The 22450-nt window shown below is 47.1% G+C and overlaps 1 protein-coding gene across 1 annotated transcript in view; it reads left to right on the forward strand.

The window, feature by feature from the left end:
- Galm (galactose mutarotase) overlaps window positions 1–22450 on the forward strand; it is a 63419-nt gene that overhangs the window by 22002 nt on the left and 18967 nt on the right. The window contains exon 4 of the mRNA XM_041631328.1: window positions 1371–1452. Coding sequence (XP_041487262.1) covers window positions 1371–1452 — 82 coding nt within the window. The remainder of the gene's footprint in view (window positions 1–1370; window positions 1453–22450) is intronic.

The following is a 22450-nucleotide window of genomic DNA, read 5'->3' on the forward strand; positions in this document are numbered from 1 at the left end:
GTCCTTGACCCCTTCCGGTTTAGAAGGCAGCAGCTCTATGTGTCCAGACTTTGCAGATGTCTTTCTGAGGGCAAAAATCCCCCCCTGGCTAAGAAACTTCACTTCAGTTGATTTCTGAGCAGCCATGAGGCGTAAGCCCCACCACCGCGCTTCCCATTTTCTGTGGTGTGGCTTTAAGATACTGAAAATAAGAAACAGGGCTTAAATGTTTTCATATGAATAAAAATGACTTCCAATCTACAAGCAGCAAATCCCCTAACTAACCTGTATTTCATAAGGGCCCTGGGAAAAGCATATCCCAGTTTTCTCCTAAAACAAATAATTTTCCAGAAGACTTTGCATCTTCCTTGGGGACACCGAGCGAGAGGCAGAACCCTGGGACTTCTGACCACTGACTGGGCTTCCTAGACCAGCCTTTGTCTCTCCCCCAGATAACTTATTCTCAGAAGCAGGGACTGTGGTTCTGACTTCTGTTGCGTGACAGGGAATGTGTCCTGTGGGTAGGAGCTAAGCCAGAAAAGAGAGACAGGTGACCTTCTCTGGTGAACCTGAAAGTGGTCCCTGGCTATCCAAAACTTGTGTGTTATAGGTCAGCCCCACCCCCTTCTTTTTATCTTTTATGTCAGAGAGTTGCATGCTAGGGTCATTTTTTTTTGGAGATTGTATTTATCCATGCACATATACATACATGCTTACTGTGAATTATTTACGGAGGTCCAAGGGCAACTTATAGGAGTTGATTATCTTCTCTACCCTGTGGGGATAGGGCTGGCAATGAGTGCCTTTATACGTTGAGCCACCTTGCCCACCCTGCAATCACATCTGATAGTTTTTTCCAAACTTTCGGTGACCATATGGTGACTCCTTCTACCTACCCTTAAGTGATCTTATTAGTCATGGTCATCAGTTAACTGTCAATGCTGGTAGACATTTTAATAATTTATTTATTTGTACTTTTTGTTCATTGGTGTTTTGCCCACATAGCTATCTGTGTGAGTGTGTCAGATCCCCTGGAACAGGAGTTACAGACAGCCATGAGCTGCCAGTGGGTGCTGGGATTTGAACCTGGGTCCGTCCTTTGGAAGAGTCAGTGTTCTTAACCACTGAGCCATCTCTCCAGCCCCACTTGTAGACATTTTTGCAAACATTAAAAAGTGAATACCTAAAATAAAACCCTGTAGCCAGATGTGGTATCTAACACTTTTAATCCCAGCTCTCGGGAGGCAGAGGCAGGTGGATCTCTGTGAGTTCGAGGCCACTCTAGTCTACATAGCAAATTCCCGGACTACACAGAGACACCTTGTCTCAACCTCCACTCTCCCCAAAAAGACCCAGGCAGTACATTTCTCTCTCTCTCTCTTCCTTCCCAGGGCTCCCCAGACATATATGACCACGAAGTCACCATTGCAGCAGAGGCGTATTTGCCCGTGGATGAAACGCTGATTCCTACAGGTCAGTGACTGTAAACTACAATGTCATTTAGAACACGGTTCACAGCCAGAGGAAGATCATTACCGTGTGAACCGTTACCATGCTCACCTTACAGCAGAAGTGCTGGCAGAGTTAACTAGCGTACTGATGTCAGACTTTGCATCTGGATGTGTGCATTGCGTTCATACCAGACAACAACACTGAGGGAAGTGGGTGGAAGGGATAGCACAGATGTCCTGCTTTTATCCACAGTTCTGTAAATCTGAAATTACCTCAAAAATTCAAAGTGAAAAAATAGTATGAGCAATGACTTCATTTTTACCCAGCACCTGTCTTATAGTAGGAAAGGGTTTGTTTCGGTGTTTGGTCTCTTTAACACAGTGGGTTTGTGTTTACTGCTGCAAATTTAAAGTTTTTACAGAGTACTGGGTATGGTCCAGGCTGTCCTAGTTACCGTTCTGTTGCTATGAGGAGGCACCATGACCAAGGCAACTTATAAAAGAAAGCATTTAGGGCTGGAGAGATGGCTCAGAGGTTAGGAGCACTGGCTGCTCTTCTAGAGGTTAAAAGTTCAATTCCCACATGGTGACTCACAACCACCTGTAATGAGATCTGCTGCCCTTTTCTGTCCTGCAGGTATACATGCAGACAGAATGCTGTGTACATAATAAATAAATAATTCTTTTTTTTAATATTTATTTATTTATTATGTATACAATATTCTGTCTATGTGTATGCCTGCAGGCCAGAAGAGGGCACAAGATCCCATTACAGATGGTTGTGAGCCACCATGTGGTTGCTGGGAATTGAACTCAGGACCTTTGGAAGAGCAGGCAATGCTCTTAACCTCTGAGCCATCTCTCCAGCCCCAAATAAATAATTCTTAAAACAAAAACACAAAGATAACCACAGATTGATCCAAAATATGAAAGAATTATAACCAAAATATATTATGAACCCACTAAGAAAAAGGCTAATAATTTTTTTTAAAAAAAGCATTTAATTGGGAACTTGCTTACAGTTTCAGAGGGTTAATCTGTGATTACCACGATGGGGTGGCGGGGAGTGTGGCAGCAGGTAGGCATGGTGCCAGAGCAGGAGCTGAGAGATTACACTTGATCACCCAGAGCAGGTGTCCACACACATACACACACGCACTTACATATATATGAAGCATAGATCTCATTAATCTTATCAATAAAAATCAGGAGTCAGATGTCGGGATAAAATCCTGAAGGATCAGATAAGCAGTGGAGCGGCCACCAGTGACTTCCTACCTCTTGCATTCCTCCATCCAGAAGGGCAGAGTCCTGTCTCAGCCCTGCCGTACCACTTCCTGTCCTCTTTCTACAGTCCTCCAAACCTCTATGGTTAACTAGTGGCTAGCTCTGCCCTCTGACTCCAAGCAAGCTTTATTTGTCAGAACACGAACAAAATAGCAGAGAGAGAGAGAGAGAGAGAGAGAGAGAGAGAGACAGAGAGACAGAGAGACAGAGAGAGAGATTGGATCTGGCATGGGCTTTTGGAACCTCAAAGCCCACCCCCTGTGACACACCTTCTCCAACAAGGCCACAGCTCCTAATCCTTCCTAACCAGTTCCACTGACTGGGAATCAAGGCTTCAAAATATGAACTTATGGGGACCGTTCTTGTTCAACCCTTCTTGTTCAACCCGTTACAGGGAGGAGAGAGGCCAGTGAGATGGCTTGGTGGGTAAAGGTACTTACTGTACAGGCTTGACCTGAGGGAACTCATATAAACATAGAAGGAGAGATCTGATTCCACAAAGTTATTCTCTGCCCTTCACACACAGGCCATGGTACAAGCTCATCTGTACACATGTCATACACACATAAACAATAATGAAGCTAAATTACTTTACAAAGAAAAAAGGTAAGTATCTAAGGCCTGCACTCTGAACAGCATTAACAGCAGGAATTAGAAACTTTCATAAATGTAGTGGCTATAAAATTTATTGGAGATGGTATATGGGGCACACACATTTGATCTCAGCACTCAGAAGGCAGAGGCAGACAGATCTCTGTGTGTTGCAGGCCAGCTAGGAGTCTGTCTGTCTGTCTGTCTCTCTCCCTTTCTGTCTTCCCAGATACTGGTCAAAGCCTATACATGATTTCTCTGGCACTCTGGGCATATTCTCACGCTTTTTCTAAAGCCCCATGTGCTGCCATGCAGCTGTGCTGTGCAGCTGTGCGCCATGCAGCTGTGCTGCCATGCAGCTGTGCTGTGCAGCTGTGCGCCATGCAGCTGTGCTGCCATGCAGCTGTGCTGTGCAGCTGTGCTGTGCAGCTATGCGCCGTGCAGCTGTGCTGTGCAGCTGTGCTGTGCAGCTGTGCGCCATGCAGCTGTGCGCCATGCAGCTGTGCTATGCAGCTGTGCTGTGCAGCTGTGCACCGTGCAGCTGTGCGCCATGCAGCTGTGCACCACGCAGCTGTGCTAGCCTCCATGGAGAAGGATATGGCTTTCTCTAACCCTCTCCTCCATCTCCCTCTTCCTGGCAGCTGACGAGAGTTACAGCTTGCCTGCCCTGTTTTTCTCTCACACTTGAGTTAAATAGTCCCCAAGGTTTTTTTTTTTAATAGAATAATAATGAGAAGTTGAAATAAATGGACTAAAAATTTCATTACCTCAGCTTTGAATATTTTCCTGGTTGCAGAGCTGAATTTAAAGGCTTTTCTGTCTGTCTCACTAACATGTGTCATCTCCTGATATTTATGTGACTCAACAGATGAGCAGGAATAAGCCGGCCCATCTTGTCCTAGATGCAGAATTATTGCATTACAACATTATAGTAGTGGCTTCTGCCTGTGACTGATAAGGGAGGAGGTAAGCATGTAAATGAAATAACGTGTTTACCTGTATATTCATTTATGAATCATCTTTTTTTTAAAATTATTTATTATATATACAATATTCTTCCTGCAAGTCAGAAGAGGGCACCAGACCTCATTACAGATGGTTGTGAGCCACCATGTGGTTGCTGGGAATTGAACTCAGGACCTTTGGAAGAGCAGGCAATGCTCTTAACCACTGAGCCATCTCTCCAGCCCCGATTTATGAATCATCTTATACCATGCCGCTGGGTTTTAATCTAATGAAAATCAGGAGGGTGCACACCTGGCGTCTGAAGTGTGTCATGATGTAAGGGCAGAGGACAGTGGAGCCTAACCTGGAGGGTAGTGAAGTACAGAAAAGGCTCCTTCGCCTCAGTTCTGCACCACAAGTGCCTTTAGGGTGGGGGTCTGCACCTTGTTAGCATTCAGAACGTGGTGAAAGAGAGCTAAGAGTTTCAAGCTCTGGCAGCAGGAGACCCATCCTAGTCTTCACTTTGTTCTGTTTGCTTCTTTGTGTAACCCGGACTGGCCTGGGACTGAGTGCTGGCATCTGGGATCAGATGCGTGCACACCACCACGCCCAGCCCTTGCTTTTCTTACTCAGGATAAAGGCCATTCGTGTTTGAGTAATGCTCTAACATTTAACTGCACAGGTTCCCATTGTAAGAGTCCTTTGTAAGAGTAGTAAGTGCTCTTAACTGCTAAGCCATCTCTCCAGTCTCCGTGGCTCTTAACCAAGGCTCCATAGCAGATGACTTAATTCTAAACCAGCCCAGAGGGCCCACCCATCTTTCCATCATCTAGAAATGCCCCCACATACCCAGTATTGCAAGGCATTCCAGGAGTTAGTTAGCCATCTAAAAGAAGAGGCAGCAAAACAATTAGTCCACGCCGGGCGGTGGTGGCGCACGCCTTTAATCCCAGCACTCGGGAGGCAGAGGCAGGCGGATCTCTGTGAGTTCGAGACCAGCCTGGTCTACAAGAGCTAGTTCCAGGACAGGCTCCAAAACCACAGAGAAACCCTGTCTCGAAAAACCAAAAAAAAAAACAAACAAACAAACAAACAAAAAAAAAACAATTAGTCCATGAATATGGACAACGTCAGGATGGCACACACATATGGAGGGAGAGAGAGAACTAGGACCAGGAGAGTTGATAGAGAGAGACAGCACAGCCTGGAGGTTCTCAAGTAATGGAAATGAGGTTAAATGGAACTGCAAAGACAAGCAGAAGTTTGTTAGGTGGGGAGGGTAGGTGGATGTGAAGCTGAGCATCCTGAATAGAACCTGAAGCATCAGGACCAGCCCCAGAGAAGTGCTGTGTTCTGGAAGTGCCAAGATTGCACCCAGGACTATGTGGCCTGGAGAAGTTAGATCGGTCGTGTCAGATTTACACTGAGCTCAGTGTATTGTCAAGCCCTGGATTCGCCCTGAAGGAGCTCAAGGAAAATTCAACCAGAGCAGACTCCTAGGTGCACCTGAGTCCAGCTTCAAATTTCTAGGTATTCCACTGTAACTGGAGGTTTCTCTCCTGCCCACCAGTTCCCAATATCCACTCCAAGGCTTAGTATTAATTACAAACTGTTTGGCCTGTTGGCTCAGGCTTATTACTAACTGGCTTTTCTATCTATATTTTACCATAGACCCGTGACTTGTGACCTCATATCTTGCTTCCCCGGTGGCTGGTGGTGTCTCTTTGACTCTGCCCTTCTTTCCCTGTCATCTAGCTATATTCTGCCTGGCTATTTGCCAAATCAACTTTTTTATTAATCAATGATAATAAGATATATTCACACCATTCATCCAGAAGTGCCTGGACCACTTCCCTTCATCGTGTTCTGAGAAACGTGTAGACAGGCCCCACTCCATTGAGACCTGGGGGGGATTGATGTGCAGTAACTAGAGTTTGCAGTGTTGTTGTTTGATCAACCTGTAAGATGAGGTGAAAGTTTATGACAGAAATAGTCTTTCATCGGAAACTATGGATAACCCAAACTGTAATTACTGGAAGGTAGATTCTCTTAACAGTTTCTTATTTATCAGATGTAGAAACCATGCACAAGTTTAAGGAACTTGTTTGGATGTGATTTGTGTCCCCTGGACACATATGTTGGAAGCTTGGTTACCGGGTGGCAGGATTTAAGAGGTAGGGGCCTAGTACAAGACCATGGTACATTACACTTAGAAGGAATTTATGCCAGTCTCAGGGTAAGTTCTCATGGAAATGGGCTGTCCAAAGGGGGCCACCTCATGTGTGTGGCCTCTTGTGACATTTCCCTTCCATTTCTCCACTTTGTTGTGTTATAGCTGAAGATCCCTCACCAGGAGCCAAACAAATGTGGCCACAACATTGGACTTTCTTTTTTTTCAATTTTTAAATATTTTGCATGTGGGTGTTTTGCCTGTGTGTTTGTGCACTGTTTGCATGAAGTGCCCATAGAAGGCAGAAGAGGGTATCAGATCCCCTGGTACCGGAGGTATAAATGGTTGTGAGCTACCATTTGGGTGATAGAAACCAAATCCTGATCCTCTGGAGGAGCAGCTGGTGCTCTAATGGCCGAGGCATGTCTCCAGCCCAAGAAAAATTTGAGTGTATGTGTCCTAGTTAGGGTTTCTGTTGCTGTGAAGAGACACCATGACATGACCATAGCAATTCTTACAAAGGAAAACGTTTAATTGAGTGGCTTACAGTTCAGAGGATAAGTCCATTATCTTCATGGTGGCACATAGCAGCATGCAGGCAGACATGCTGTAGGAGGAGCTAAGAATTCTACCTCTTGATTCCCTGGCAACAGGAAGTGAACTGAGACACTGGGTGTGGCTTGAGCATATATGATACCTCAAAGCCTGCCTCCACAGTGACTCTTCCAACAAGACCACACCTATGCCAAGGCCACTCATCCTAATAGTGCCACTCCCTTTGGGGGCCATTTTCTTTCAAACCACCACATCTAGGGAGAGCTCTATTTCCATCATTGTAGAGGAAATAAGCCAAGTACCAAGAACCTTTTAGCTGATAACCAAGCATGTCTGAAAAAGTGGCTCGTGCAGAAGAGTCTGTAAGTGGACTAGGCACTGGGAAGATGCTAAGGCAACATTTTAACCAAGTTTTTATCTGATCATATGCATTCCTTGAATTTTGTGGGTTTGTCCTAGGTGTTTAGTTATAATTTCCTTTCTTTGCCGGGCGATGGTGGCGCATGCCTTTAATCCCAGCACTCGGGAGGCAGAGGCAGGCGGATCTCTGTGAGTTCGAAACCAGCCTGGTCTAGAGAGCTAGTTCCAGGACAGGCTCCAAAGCCACAGAGAAACCCTGTCTCGAAAAACCAAAAAAAAAAAAAAATTTCCTTTCTTTAAAAAGACTTTTAAATATGTGTGTGTGTGTGCATGCATGTGTGTGTGTGTGTACACATATGTGCTCTCAGAGGCCAGAAGAGTATGTTAGATCCCCTGGAGCTAGAGTCACAGGTGGTTGGAGTTGCCTGATGTTGGTGCTGGGAACCGACCGTGGGTCTTCTGGAAGGGCAAGCAAGTTCTCAACCTGGAGCCATCTCTGCAGCCTCTAATTATGTCTACAGTTTCAACAGTTTCAATTGCTCAACCTCAGGCTGACTCTCGGTGGGTTCTGTAGAGTCCTGTGCAGTATTTCCAAGGCAGTTCCCACCACAGCCCTTCCCCTTTTGTGGCTAGTACTTTATACTCACATTTTCGTTTGAACTTCTGACCTGTAATCTAAGCTGTTTTAGTTAGGGAGATGCTGAGGGTGATGCAGATCTAAAGTTGGGGTATCTTTCACTCTGGTTAGACATAGTAAACAGCTTTTCAGGTGATGGGAAAACTTACACCTGAGACAGTAGCTGTATTTTACTGTAGGTGTATTTTACTGTAACTGCAACATTGTGGCTGGCTATGGCAGTTCCCCTGTGTGTTCGGGCAGAGCCAAGTCCTATCCTCCACTTGCTTGTCTCCTGCTTCTTTACTGACTGCCATTGTGTAGAAAGAGCTGCGGACTGCTTCCCGCCTCCCAGCTCCCGGCCACCGGCTAGCTTTACCCAAAATAATTACACGGAAACTGTATTCTTTTAAACACTGCCTGGCCCATTAGTTTCAGCCTCTTACTGGCTAATTCTCACATCTTGCTTTAACCCATATTTCGTAATCTGTGTAGCACCACGAGGTGGTGGCTTACCAGGAAGATTCTTAACCTGCTTCTGTCTCAGAAAGGAGAGGCCTGGCGTCTACCTCACTTGCCTTCTTCCCAGCATTCTGTTCTGTCTACTCCGCCTATCTAAGCTGCTGTCCTATCAAAGGCCAAGGCAGTTTCTTTATTAACCAATGAAATTAACACATAGAGGCCAGGCGATGGTGGCGCACACCTTTAATCCCAGTACTCGGGAGGCAGAGGCAGGCGGATCTCTGTGAGTTCGAGACCAGCCTGGTCTACAGAGCTAGTTCCAGGACAGGCTCCAAAGCCACAGAGAAACCCTGTCTCGAGAAACCCTGTCTCGAAAAACCAAAAAGAAAGAAAGAAAGAAAGAAAGAAAGAAAGAAAGAAATTAACACATAGATAGATGACCCTCCTCCATCACCATTGGATACCAAGGGGCTGGTGCACAGGGCAACAGATGAAATGACTCCCGTTAGATGTCAAGCTCCCATGATCTTTACCCCAGGCACCCGTGGGACATTTTAACTTGGGCTATTTCACTCCCTCTGGTAATTATAGGGGACATAAAAAATGTCTTCAGCCCTTTGGTCCAATGAAGAATAGAAGACAACAGCCTATGGGGTCTGGCTTCTCCGTTTTCTTTGTCCTTTGAAGAGGCGGTTCTTCTTCCCAAGTCTCTGCACAGTAGGGGCATGTGCAGCCTTCACAGGGGCCCAATCCAATGGGCACATCACCTTGCTCTCTCCATAGAAATTCCTTCTTACAGCCCAGGGGTTTATAGCACAACCAAGCAATATCCCTTCTGGTTCACTGTTCAGTTCAAAGGCTCTGCCGTCTTTCCCTTTCCACCTGAAAACAAACAAGAAGTCAGGTGGAGTGGTATACTCTGGAGTTCCAACTTCTTGGGAGGCTGAGGCAGGAGAATTACTTGAACCCACGAGTTCAAGATCAACCAAGGGAAACCTAGACCCCATGTCGAAAGAAAATAAGACAAAAGAAGGAAAAGAACATACATTAAATAAGACAAATATTTTGTTTAAAATCCATTGCCTAGCTGCCAAAGCTACTCCTCGGGATGACAGTTTTGGCACTTCTGAGCTTGCTGGGACCCCTCTTGCACCTTGGTGGGCTGCTCTTGCAGAAGGCCTCTGTGAAGCTGAGAGCTCCCTGTGAACCCACTGCTCAGGTTTGCAGCTGAGCCTTCAGCTGCGATCGATTGCATGTTGGCAGTGAGCTTTGTTTCTCCAGAGCGATCATTTCTAGCTATTTAAACCAGCCCCAAACCCTTACTGCTTATGAAACATTTACTCTCAGTACGACATTGAGAGCCTGCTTTCATCATGCATCTTGGGTCCCTTTGAGTGAGCGTGTTTCCTTCCTGTGTTGGAGTCAGATCGAACCCTGAAATGAAACCCCTAGAGGCCATTTACAGAAAGGGCAGATAGTATAACAATGTCAGGAATAGAGAGAGCTCCAGTTTTCTTTTTCCATGTTTATGTGTGTGTGATGTGTGTATTGGTATCTGTGTTTTTGTGTGTGTGCGTTAGGAAGCCTTAAATGGGTGCCTGGAATCTTTCTCAATCTTTCTTCTACCTTATTCTTTGAGGCACAGTAGCTCAGGCAAAGCCAGAGCTCACAGATTAGGCCAGTCTCCCTAGCCAGCTCTCCCAGAGGCACTTCTAACTCTTCCTTCCAAGGCTCACAGAGAAGCCACCTCCTCTGCCCAGCAAACACATGGGCCTGAGGGTCCAAACCTGGGTCCTCCTGCTTGTCTAGCAAGCACTTTGACTACCGAGCCACCTCCCTGCCTCCAGTATCGTCAGAATCTTGTTAGCAGGTTGACTTCAGAGCCTGATTCTAGTGCCCCGTCCTCCAACAGCAAGAGAAAGCTGGGACCCTACTCAGGTAGCACAAGAGAGTCAGATCCAGCGATGAATTCACCCCCAGACTTGTAACCCTAAATTCCACCCTTGCCCAGAATGGAGGGACTAGGAGGCAAGCTACCCAGCCAAGAGTCACCGTGTACAACTGTGTTTGTGCTGTGCTGTATCTGTAGTAGTGTAGAAGGAATAAGAAACCAGAAAGGGATGCTCTAGCCCACTCATCTGCTTCTTACAGTAACATTAGTTAAAAAAAAAAATGTTTAAAATTCCTTTCCTTGAAAAAAACATAACTCTCATTTTTAAAAAGTTTTACTCAGCCTGCTCTGTCCCCCACCCCATATGCATTCACCTGCTGTTCTTGCCGCGCTGTGTTTTTGAAAACTCTTTGTAAAATCACGTGACAGCAGCAGCCCCATTTTGATCAAATTAGAGTTCTGGTCGGAAAGGCTTACCACAAGGCTGTCCAGGGAGGCCCAGCAAAACGATTCTATTTTCTTTCAACCTCTCCCTGTTCAACCTACAATCCCGTCGACGATCTAATTACTTCTCTGGGTGGCTCTGTTTATCCTCCAAAGAAATAGCAAGTTCCAAGGTTGCCTCTTGTGTCCAAAATGCAGCAGGTGACGACTGATGTTCAAGTGCCCGCCCGTGGGCTTTAATCTTTCTAGAGCTTCTCACAGAAATTTCCTCAAGTCTCCACGTACTCCTAAAATAATGCCTGAGGTATCTATTTCCATCATCCACAGAGATGTTTCTCTTTCCTTCCTGCCTCCCGCATGTCCCTAGTCATTGGGTCCTGCTGGTCTTTAGCTCCTGGTGTGCCTCGAGTCTGTCCCTGAACTCTTCCACATTAGTTCCACAGCCCCATCTTCGTCAGTGCTCTCCTGGTTTAGGTGACTTCTCCTTCGCTCTAATCAGTTCCTGCCTTACATTATGGGCAAATAAATTTTGATCAATAAATGAATGGACAAGCGAATCTAGATGATTACTTTCTAACTGAAAATAAAACCTTAAATATTTTTTTTCTCCATCTGGTTCCTAAATGCACCTAAAATACAAATCTTCGCTAATTCTTTCTTTGATTTGTAGGGTCTGGGCCTGTAGCTCAGTTGGCAGATTACTTGGCTAGCATGTGTGAAAGTTCTGAGTTCTCCCCAGCAGTGTATGAACTGGGTGTTAGTGGTACCTGCCCCTCATCCTAGCACTTGGGAGATGTAGGTAGGGTCATTATAAGTTCTAGGTCACACTTGACTACATAGGAAGTCTGAGGTTAGCCTGGACTACATGACACTTCATCTCAAAACAAAAACCACTCCCCCACACACCTTTTTTACATTGCTCCCAGCCAGATGCTGGCTGCTTCCCAGGCTGCTCTCGCCACGCCGCTCACACCTTGCGGGTCTCTGAATACCCCCACCCCCGTCCTTCGGGGCCTTCACAGACCCCCCTCTCACCCTTCAAGGTCCTCATTTTCTTCTTGCCTGTCCTTCCTGATCTTCTCCAGAGCAACTTTGTTTCCTGTACATGGTTTTGGTCATGTCTGGGTCCCCTGAAGAGTTTCTTACTGTCCAAACCCTTCTCTCTGTCCGTCTGCAGCCGAGGATGTTCCGCAGACATCTGTCTGCCAGGATAGTTGTAAAACCAAAGAAGGGCTTGATGTCTTCGGTTTAAAGCTGGAAAACTAACATAGGGCTGGTGAGATGGTGCTACAGCTAAAAGACACCGCCACCTGAGTCCAGTCCCTGGGTTTCACGTGGTGAAAGGAGAAAGCCAGCCCTCACAATTGTCCTCTGACCTCCACATGTAGGCTGTGGCACGTGTGCACATGTGCACTCATGTGTGCATGAATACACAAAGGCACATACAAAATAAATAAAATGTTAAAATCAATGTAATATATATATATATATATATATATACACATTTAATATAGGGGCTCACTATGCAGCCCTCACTATTATAGATCCAGCTGGCTTCAAACTGAGAGAGATCTTCCTGCTTCTGCCTTCTGAGTGCTGGGATCAAAGGTGTGTGTACTCACTATATAGACCAGGCTGACCTTGCACTCACAGAGATCTTCCTGCCTCTGCCTCCCAAGTGCTGGAATTAAAGGCGTGCGCCACTGCACCCCAATCCTTGCAGTGTGGTAAACAGTGTTTTATGCAGTATGGTGTGAGAACTGGGATTCGGAAAACCAGATTCTAGCTCCATGAGCCATGCCCTCAAGTCAGCCAAGAGAACTCTGGTCTTTATGAACCAAATATGGAAAATCTGAGTTGAACTCTGACATCCTGTCCTAGGTCTAAAACTCTGCCCCAAAGACCACGTGTTAGCCAAGGTGTTCCTGACTGATGACCCCGTGTCTAGAAATCTGAGGAAAGAACTGAAGGGATCCGGAAGTTCCTGAGAGCCTGTGGCAGATCTCGCGTGAGCTGGCCAAGCCATCTGGGTCTGCACAGGGCTTTTCTTACCTTTCTGCGCTCTCGGTAATAACAGTCTATGGCTGCCTTGTTGGGTAGTTGTGCACCACTAGCAGTGGGGCTTTCCTGCTGAGGAGTTTCAGGCAGGGTTGGGTGTTTTGTTTCCCGTTTGCCCAGTTCATCACAGCTGCACTTCCTGAAGGGAACCGGAAGGTGAGCTAAAGGAGGGAGGTGCACACCAAGCAAAGCCATATCACCAAGTTCCACCAGAGAAGCAGCCGCAGTGAAGGGCTTGAAACAGCCGGCTGCTGTTTCTGCTTGAGCTGATGCTCATCAGCTCATGTCAGGATTCAGGCCTGGACCCTTGGACACAAAGGATAGAGCCAGCAAATACACTGCAAGTAGAAAGAGAACCATGTGTCAGGCCCCTCCAGTTCCGTGTCTGCCTCCCACTCCTTCTATCTCCAGTATTGACTGTGTACCAGGCACTGTGTCAGTCACGGCGGGGTAATACTGGGTAAGCTCTGCCTACACTGGGAGCATACAGCAGTGCCCACGGCACAGGTTCTGTCTGCAGTGAAGAAAGGCTGTAGTTAAAGAAGTACAGGAGGTGCTGGGGAGATGGTTCAGAGGCTAAGAGTTCTGCCTGTTCTTCCAGAGGACTCAGGTTCGATCCCCAGCTAACAACCAGCAGTAACTCCAGTCCTAGGGGATTGATTGCCCCTTTCTGGCCCCTGAAGACACTGCACAGATATGATTCACAGACATGCAAGCAGGCAAAAGAAAAAAAAGAAAAAAAACAACATATACACAAAATAAAAAAATAACGTACACAAGCTAGAGAGTTGGCTCAGTGGTTAAGAGCACTGCTTACTCTTCCCCAGGTCCTGAGCTCAAGTCCCAGCAATCACATGGTCACTCACAACCCTCGGTAATAAGATTTGGCACTCTCTCCTGCCCAGCAGGCATACATGTAGACAGAACACTATATACATAATAAATAAATATTTTTAAAAAATAAAGTACAGGCGAAACTGGCACTAAAGCCAGGCTTGCGGGTACACATCTGTAACCCCAGCACTCTGGAGGCTAAGGCAGGAGGATTGTCGCAAGTTTGATATATAAGGAGTTCAAGGGCCGCTCCAGACACATAGCAAAAGTCTGTATCTAAAATAAATAAATAAAGGCGGCTAGCAAGATGGGCAAAGACACTCATTGCCAAGCCTGATGACCGGAGTTCAAGCCCTGGAGCCCATGTGGTAGAAGGAGAGACTTGACTCTTGAAAGTTATCCCAGGTATTGTGTCTGGGCTACAGCGTAAGACTATCTGGGGGTGGGGAACCTGAACATAGGAGAGACGATGCAAAGACTGAGAACTGATCATAGGATGGAACATTAAACGAGAGGTCCGTGTGGATTGATCTCCCCCGGGGGAAAAACACAGAAAGAAAAAGAAAAAGAAAAAAGAAAGTTATCCTCTGAATTCCTCATGCTCGCTGTGACACACGTGTCCACTCTTGTACACATGCATCACACACGGAAGGAAGGGAGGGAGCGAGGTCCTGCCTAAACAGCATGCGAGGGGATCGCTGCAGGCTCCCCAGACTCTCCTGATGGCACTGATGCTTCCCAAGGGACACATTTCTGAGGACCTCTCCACCAAGTGATTCCGAGAGCAGCTTTGAAAGCTTCCCTGAGCTGCTTGCGAGCCTCCCTGAGCTATTTGTGTTCCCTGCTAGGAAACACATCACGCACTGCTACAAGAATGGCAAACATGAGCCTGCCTGCTGCAGATTTAGCAGGAAGATAGCTCAGGAGTGAGCACTCGGCCAGGCTCCGTGGAATCCCCGTGAACTGTGGGCTCAGGTCAAGTGAATCTGTCATAGTGGAAGTCATTTGCCAGCGTTCTGATCACTGCCCTTAGAGATCTGATTATCAGTCATACCTCCCCCTCCCGCAGGTCCAACGAGGGTGCATAGAGCTCTTAGGGTCCTTCTATCCCAGAGAGGCTGAAGGTTAATGGGGCTTTAAATAATGCATCAGAGGCTGACTTGAGCGAGTTCCCAGAGAAACATCCATACAGAGTCTAACTTCCGCACTACGTGAAGCTTGACCATACCTAGAGAGAGTGTAGAACACTAGAGAAGCCATGGAGAAGCTCCCAGGGATGGGGAGAATCTGACGTAGCTTGAGTAGTCATAGAGATATTTAGGAGATAAAATCAGGAGGCTGGAGCTGGGAAACACAGCTCAGTGAGTGCTTGCAGACTTGAGTTCCAGCCCCAGAATAAAAAAGACTAAGTGTCTTAGAACATGCCTATAATCCCAGATCTGACAAAGAGGTAGAGACAAGAGGATCCCTGGCGCTCTCCGGCCAGCCATCCTCTCCAAATCTGTAAGCTCCAGGCCAGGGAGAGACCCTGTCTCCTGAGGAACACCCCCGAGACTGTTTCTCCAGTGGCCCCTGGGCAGCAGAAACGAAGATTTTAAACAGTGATGAGGGGCCGGGTTTACAGTGCAGAGGGCAGCCTTTGCGAGCAGCTAAAAGCCTGATGGATTTAGCCTTGGAAGCTGTGAGATGCAGGTGCCTGCCATGCATCCAGGCAGAGCAAGTCCCGTCGCACGCGCGACTGAGCAGATGAGTGTGCTGTTAGGGAGAAAGGAGGCTTGGAGACACTATTTGCACGTGCACTTTGTAGAGCAAACCTTGTGCGGTCCCAGGAAGAAACAAACTGAGGAGAGCAGCGATGTGAGACCCAAACCCAAGGGGGCCCAAGGAAACCACCACTAAGATTTTAGGTTTCAGAAAGATCCGTGCAAAGGGTGCTGGGAAGATGGCCAGGTAGAGAGCAAAGGGAAAAAGGGTGACCCTGCTAACCCCACGGAACGGCATGATGGGGCAGAAGCCGGTTTGTAACGTGGAGGAAAGACAGGAAGTGAAGAGTCAGAGAGTGGGGGCCTGTGAGTGGCTCTCAACTAAGGTGACTTGAAAACAGAGCCCTGGGCCTCCTCCCCGAATTTCTGCTTTGTTTGTTCTGCCGATAGCCTAGGGAGTCTGTCTGTCCTTAACAACCTGCATGAGAAATGGAAGAGGCAGGGAAGGGGAGCGAGGGCATCTCCAAGAGGCATGGGTACCAGTGAAGTTAGGTTTTAATCAAGAGGAAAACTGGCTTGCCGAGTAAAATGTTTATGAGAGAACTCAGGGAATCCAGCTACTGAAGACTGAGACCCCGTATTTGTGTAGCCTCTGTCAGGACTTCTGTGAATTTTCTCCTGCTTCTTTTAGACGTCAGAACAGAGAAGGTGGATTGGCCCACAGTTAGGCTTTTGTCAGATGAAAGGGCTGGAGGTCAGAGTGCAAGACAGGTCCACGAATGTCACTGAGCCCTTAGCTCAGGCCGTAGACAAAGGCTATTTCTTTTTTTTTTTTTTTTTTTTTTTTTTGTTTGTTTTTCGAGACAGGGTTTCTCTGTGGCTTTGGAGCCTGTCCTGGAACTAGCTCTGTAGACCAGGCTGGTCTCGAACTCACAGAGATCCGCCTGCCTCTGCCTCCCGAGTGCTGGGATTAAAGGCGTGCGCCACCATCGCCCGGCCTGACAAAGGCTATTTCATAAGGATTGAAGCTGCGAAGGACAGGAGGATGCACAGTCAGAAAACATGGTGACGCCAGGGACCTGGCAGTCCCTGGAGATCAGACCTGTCAGGGACCTCATGCCTGCGGCAGAGCCAGAAGGCCTGGACGCCACAGCTGGGCAGAGTGCGCCTGCAAGATAAACCTTTTACTTAAGGCGAACCCACAGGTGCAGAGCCGACAGGGACCTAAGATGGGAAAACACTGTTATGTAAATGCCTCGTGTGAGGTTAACCACGAGAAACTGCCTTCTCACCCAAAAGTGACCCGCAGTTCAGCTTGGCTTTTCCTGCTGGGGATGTCACGTCATATCTGGAAGCCGTACCCTCCCGCACTGCAAGTCATAGATAATTCAGAAAGTACTCAAAGGAATGGAAAGGGGTGGGAGAGGGCGGGAGGGGTGGGCCCCACCCACACAGTGGCAGAATGAAGCCACAAACAGAACTAGACAGCACAGTGCAGGCGGGCTTTGAGGTTACGGGACCTGTGAAGATGTATCCAAACGCTGCCTGTAGAGGAAAAGCCCAAGGTGTTTTATTTGCCAACTGCTGGAACAAAGTAAAAATTCCCACCCAGGGTGTTACTTTTCATTATCATTCTCTTTATGTTGCTACCTAAAATAATAACTGCCGTTCTGGAGATGATTTACCGAGATAGCTTAATTAGGCAGCAGGCGGGTACCTGTGCACCACGAGCCCGGTTCTGTAGGCCTCCTCATGCAAATCTCTCTGACTGTTCCCCAGCCTGCTAACTAAAGAGATAAACAGAATTGGAGCAGCTGGGATGCAGGCCCAGCTGGGCCGTCCCCATGGCGACCATACTCCAGCACGGAGCACTTCCTGTTGCTCCAGCTTTCTTCCTCGCTCTTTTTTCAAAGATCGTGCAGCAGCCCATCTGAGCCCAGACCTGTGTTTTTCAGCTTCAACGTGCATACCAGTCACTGGGGAGTGACCTGAACTACAGGTCCTGCCTCCGTGGTCCCCAGTTGAGCGAGTGGGTCCATGATTCTCACAAGCCCCTAGGTGAGGCACGTACTGGTGGTGGTCCTGTTGGACTTTAGCGTCCAAACACCGAGGAGGAGTCGCCCCCAGAGACCACCTCACACACCACAGCCGATGCAAAAGCATGGGGATTTTATTAATTCTGTCATGACAGGGTCCCCCAGCATCCGGGAAGCCGAGAGACATCAAATAGCTGGTACAGTCTACTTTTAAAGGGGCCACAGAAGCAAGGGGGGTTGTTCTTTGACTATTCTGATTGGCTTATTCGAAAGGGTTATTATCAATAATTGGCTGGAGAGCTGTTGCCAGATCAGATGAGGTAAGAGGTCATTTTGACCCCGTTTCCCAGGGGACCGAACCAAAACATACGTATATGGGTAATTGTTCAGGAACTGAGTACGTGTGAGTGTAGCTGTTAGGTCCTTGGTTCCCAGGGGAGGAGGGGAAGCACTATGGCACGGAGGCTGAGAGGATTCAGAATTGTCAAAAATGGCTTCAGGATTGTCTTAAAGTCTTACAGTCCTTGGGTCTCACTCCAAGCAGGGCCTCTACAAAGCTCCAGCTATCCTGCAGGAGCCCGTGTTGCTTTTCTCATTTTGGCACCATTTCTCCGCTTTCATGCCCTCCCTAGCTCCCCGATGGTCTCCAGTGACCCTTATCCCTATATCCTCCTCTCCTTCCTAGAGCCCTCCATTCCTGGACTTTGGGCTCTCTGTCATAAAATTTGCATCTTTCAGATCGCTCTTCAGCAAGTTGCATTCAGCCAGTGGTGTCCTTGGATAAGACAAGCTGAAGATTCTATTAAAAAAAAAAAAAGACTGAGAGGCAGGTGGATATCTGTGAGTTCGAAGCCAATCTGGTCCACAGAGTGGAACCTGTCTCAGAAAACCAAAAAAGAAAAATGATAAAAATGACTAGGGATGAGGCTCACTTGCCAGAGTGCCTGTCTAGCGTGTATGAGGCCTGGGGTTCGTTCTCAGTATAAAACCGTGTGGGAGCCACACCTGTAATCTCGGCACTGGAGCAACAGTGGCAGGAGGATCAGAAGTCCAAAGTCTTCGCGCTATGCAAGTTCAAGGCCAGCCTGGGCTGTGGGAGGCTCTGTCTCAAGTGTCGTGGAGTGTTCCCACAATTAACAACCAGCTTCGCTGTTTTTGTCTCATGAACGTGACAAAAATCTTGCAGTGTTGTAATTGGAAATCATCTCTCTGTCCCGCATCTGGGTCCCAGAGCTGGACAGCAGCGGGGTGCCTCTGGGTTAGAATGCTGTTCATTACCCCCCGGGGTCACACATTGGAAAGGCTTTTCTTTATCTCCTTCCTTCCTTCCTTCCTTCCTTCCTTCCTTCCATGAGATACGATTTCTCTGTGTAGCCTTGGCTGTCCTGGAACTCACACTGTAAACCAGGCTGGCCTTGAACTCACAAGAGATCCACCTGCATCTGCCTCCCGAGTATAGGGATTAAAGGTGTGTGCCACCACCCCCCAGCTGGTGGTCATATTGTTAAAGGTGATCGCCTTTAATGACTGGAGAGGCATACATGTGATGACAGACAAACAGACAAAAATACATACACATAAAAATAAAATTGAAGCTGGGCGATGGTGGCGCACGCCTTTAATCCCAGCACTCGGGAGGCAGAGGCAGGTGGATCTCTGTGAGTTCGAGGCCAGCCTGGTCTACAAGAGCTAGTTCCAGGACAGGCTCCAAAGCTACAGAGAAACCCTGTCTCTTAAAAAAAAAAAAAAAATCAAGGTTGTAGTGAAATGGGCCAGTGATTAAGAGCACTCGTTGCTCTTGCAGAAGACCCGGGTTTGATTTTTAGTACCCACATGATGGATGGTTTATAGCTATCTGTAACTCCAATGCCAGGGGATCCAATCCCTCTTTTTACCTCCATCGGTACCAGGCACACACGTGGTACACACATATTTGTACAAGGAAAGCATTCATAAAATAAAGTAAATAAAAATGTTTTTTTTTTAAATTTGTAAGCTAATCATTCTATGGAGTCGATTGCCAAACAGGTGAACAGGATGCTCCAGAGAAGTGACATTATGGATGCTGGTGGTCATGACTTCTGATACCCACCGAAATCCTGGGTAGACACTTGATCTCTGCAGCTGCACTTTGGAGGTTGCATTAGGAACGAGTCCTGCTTTCTTCAATGCTTCATCTCTTGATTTGCTCACACTGAGTCACGCATCTTTGCCTTCCTGGGTTTGTTGTATGTGCTGCAAGAAAATAGAGGGAAGCCGGGCGGTGGTGGCCACACCTTTAATCCCAGCACTCAGGAGGCAGAGGCAGGTAGATCTCTGCGAGTTCGAGGCCAGCCTGATCTACAAAGCAAGTTCCAGGACAGCTAGGACTGTTTCATAGACAAACCCTGACTCGAAAAAGGAGAAAAAAAGAAAAGGAAGAGATTATAAATGCTGCAGGGGAGGCCCTTTGTGTTACCTGGAGTCTGTGCTGTGTTGCTCTAAGTGGCTATCAGCCAGCAGACCCCTGGCGATGTCACTGCAGCACTGCTGTGGATTTGGGCCTGCAGTCAGGGAAGACAGCATGCTCTGTGATTCTTACTGTAGAGGCGTGACTGAACTAGGAAGTTCTAGGAACCTTCTGTGTGCAGGTGTACTTTTCCTCGAGAGAGGGAGAGAAAGTCTATAACTTTCAGGATTCTCAAGGGAACTCCTGACTCCACACAAAGAAAGTTTTAAACCCGTTATTCTAAATCTTTAAATAATTAACAGTGGAAAGTGAAAAACAAAACAGGAATATCCTATTCTTTTTTTTTTTTTGGATTTTTTTTTTTTTTTGAGACAGGGTTTCTCCGTAGCTTTTTGGTTCCTGTCCTGGAACTAGCTCTTGTAGACCAGGCTGGCCTCGAACTTACAGAGATCCACCTGCCTCTGCCTCCCGAGTGCTGGGATTAAAGGCGTGCGCCACCACCGCCCGGCAGGAATATTCTATTCTTAAATGGAACTGGCCGTGCTCCAACACTTTTCTCTTACCACATCCACGTGTGCCTGCACGTGTGTAACAATCAAAACAAGCTCATTGTGTGCCAAGCAGATGTCAGTATTAGCTCTGTCTTAAAAAGCAGGGAAATTAAATCCTACAAAGACGCAGAACTTACCCAAGATCGGTTAGGAAATTCATCTGAATCCGAAGATATTTTACATAGTCTTACAAACCAAAATACAAGGAATACAGAACCTTTTTTTCTAAGTTGTGCTGATGGCAGAGGCCTGTAATCCCAGCTGCTTGAGAGGCCGAGGAAGGAGAATTTCAAATCAAGGTCTGTTTGGGCAACTTCGTGAAACCCTACCTTAAAATAAAAAGCAGAAGGAATCCTTGGTATATGGGTTAGTGGTAGAGTGGTTGCCTAAGGCCCCAGGTTTAATCCCTGGGACCATCCACACACGCACACATGAGAAAGAATCTCATGTTTTCTAGACTGTCCTGAGACTCTAGTCAAAGGATAACCTTTCATTTCTGGCTGTCCTGCTTCCACTGCACAAATGCCGGGGTTGTAGACAAACAGCATCCAGTTTATGCAGTACTGGTGGTAAAACCCAGGGTTTCGTGTATCCTAGGTCACCACTCTACCAACTGAACTACATCCCAAACCCAAAAAGCAATCTTCAAAAGGCACAGTACTTTTTAAACTTGCTGTGTGTGTACACGGTGTTGGGGATTGAACCCAGGGCCTTGCGTATGCTAGGAGAATGTCTTCCACTGTGCACATCCCCAGCAGGCCAGGCTAGCCTCAAACTCACAGAAATCCACCTGCCTCTAACTCTTGATCCTTTTGAATTTTATTAATAAGTTAAAATATAGTGTTCTGTCTGCATATATGCCTGCATGGTCAGAAGAGGGCACCAGATCTCATTACAGATGGTTGTGAACCGCCGAGTGGTTGCTGGGAATAGAACTCAGGACCGACCTCTGGAAGGTCAACCAGTGCTCTTCACCCCTGAGCCCTCTCTTCAACCCTGGTCCTCTCCTTGTGTAAGTCCTAAGGATCAAACTTAGGTCATAGGCTTTTTGACAAGCGCCATCTTGCTGGCCCTATTTTTTCTCCTTCTTTAAAAAATATTAATATTTAGTATTATTCATGTGTGCAGCAGTATTTGTATGGAAGGGAGTATTAGAGGTGTTAGATGCCACAGCACATATGTAGAAGACAACGCTATTTTTAAAAAGCAACACACAGCTGAACTGTGTTGCTGCATACCTTTAGTCCCAGCACTTGGGAGGTAGAGGCAGGCAGATCTCCGTGAGTTCGAGGCCAGACAGCCAGGACTGTTACACCAAGAAACCTGTCTTGAAATTAAGAAAAAAAAGCAACGCACACACACACTCTCTCTATATATATGTACATATATATATGTACATACACACACACACACATATGTTTTTTTTGAAACAGGGTTTCTCTGTGTTGCTTTGGAGCCTTGACCTGGAACTAACTCGGGTAGACCAGGCTGGTCTCAAACTCACAGAGATCCGCCTGCCTCTAGCTCCCGATTGCCAGGATTAAAGGTGTGCGCCACCACCGCCCAGCTCACACACTAGTTTTGATCAAGGGTTCATAAGCAGCAGCTCACTGAGCTCGCCATCTACCCCGTTTCTTACATCTTTCAACCGCATGCCCTAATTGTCAGAGCTCAGAACCCATAATATCTGTGTAATGTTGTATAACTATGTCCAGCTTGTGTCCCAAGCAGAAGTTCACAGGAAGCAGAAGTCTATTCCCGTGTTGTCATCTCCACCCCCTCATCACATTAGCCAATCCTGACTCATAAAACTAGGCTCCTGTCACAGCTCTGAAAAACCATTGCCAGCCCACCTGAATCTCCCAGCCGTGGCATTTTCCCAACCCTGTAAAAGTTTATATTGTAAGTCTGTGTCTGCCATGTTGTGTTAGGCTTCCTGGAGTCAGTTTAACCACTGACACAGATAATACTTGAAAAAATATTGAACTCACAAACTCCTGTTTGTGTGTCGCAGGACAACCTCAGTTGTGGTTCCCTGGGTGCCATCCAGCCTGTCCTTTGAGCTCTC

The sequence above is a fragment of the Microtus oregoni genome, unplaced genomic scaffold (assembly GCF_018167655.1).
Source record: "Microtus oregoni isolate MIOR12 unplaced genomic scaffold, Mior012 000036F_ref0000092, whole genome shotgun sequence".
Classification (NCBI taxonomy): domain Eukaryota; kingdom Metazoa; phylum Chordata; class Mammalia; order Rodentia; family Cricetidae; genus Microtus; species Microtus oregoni.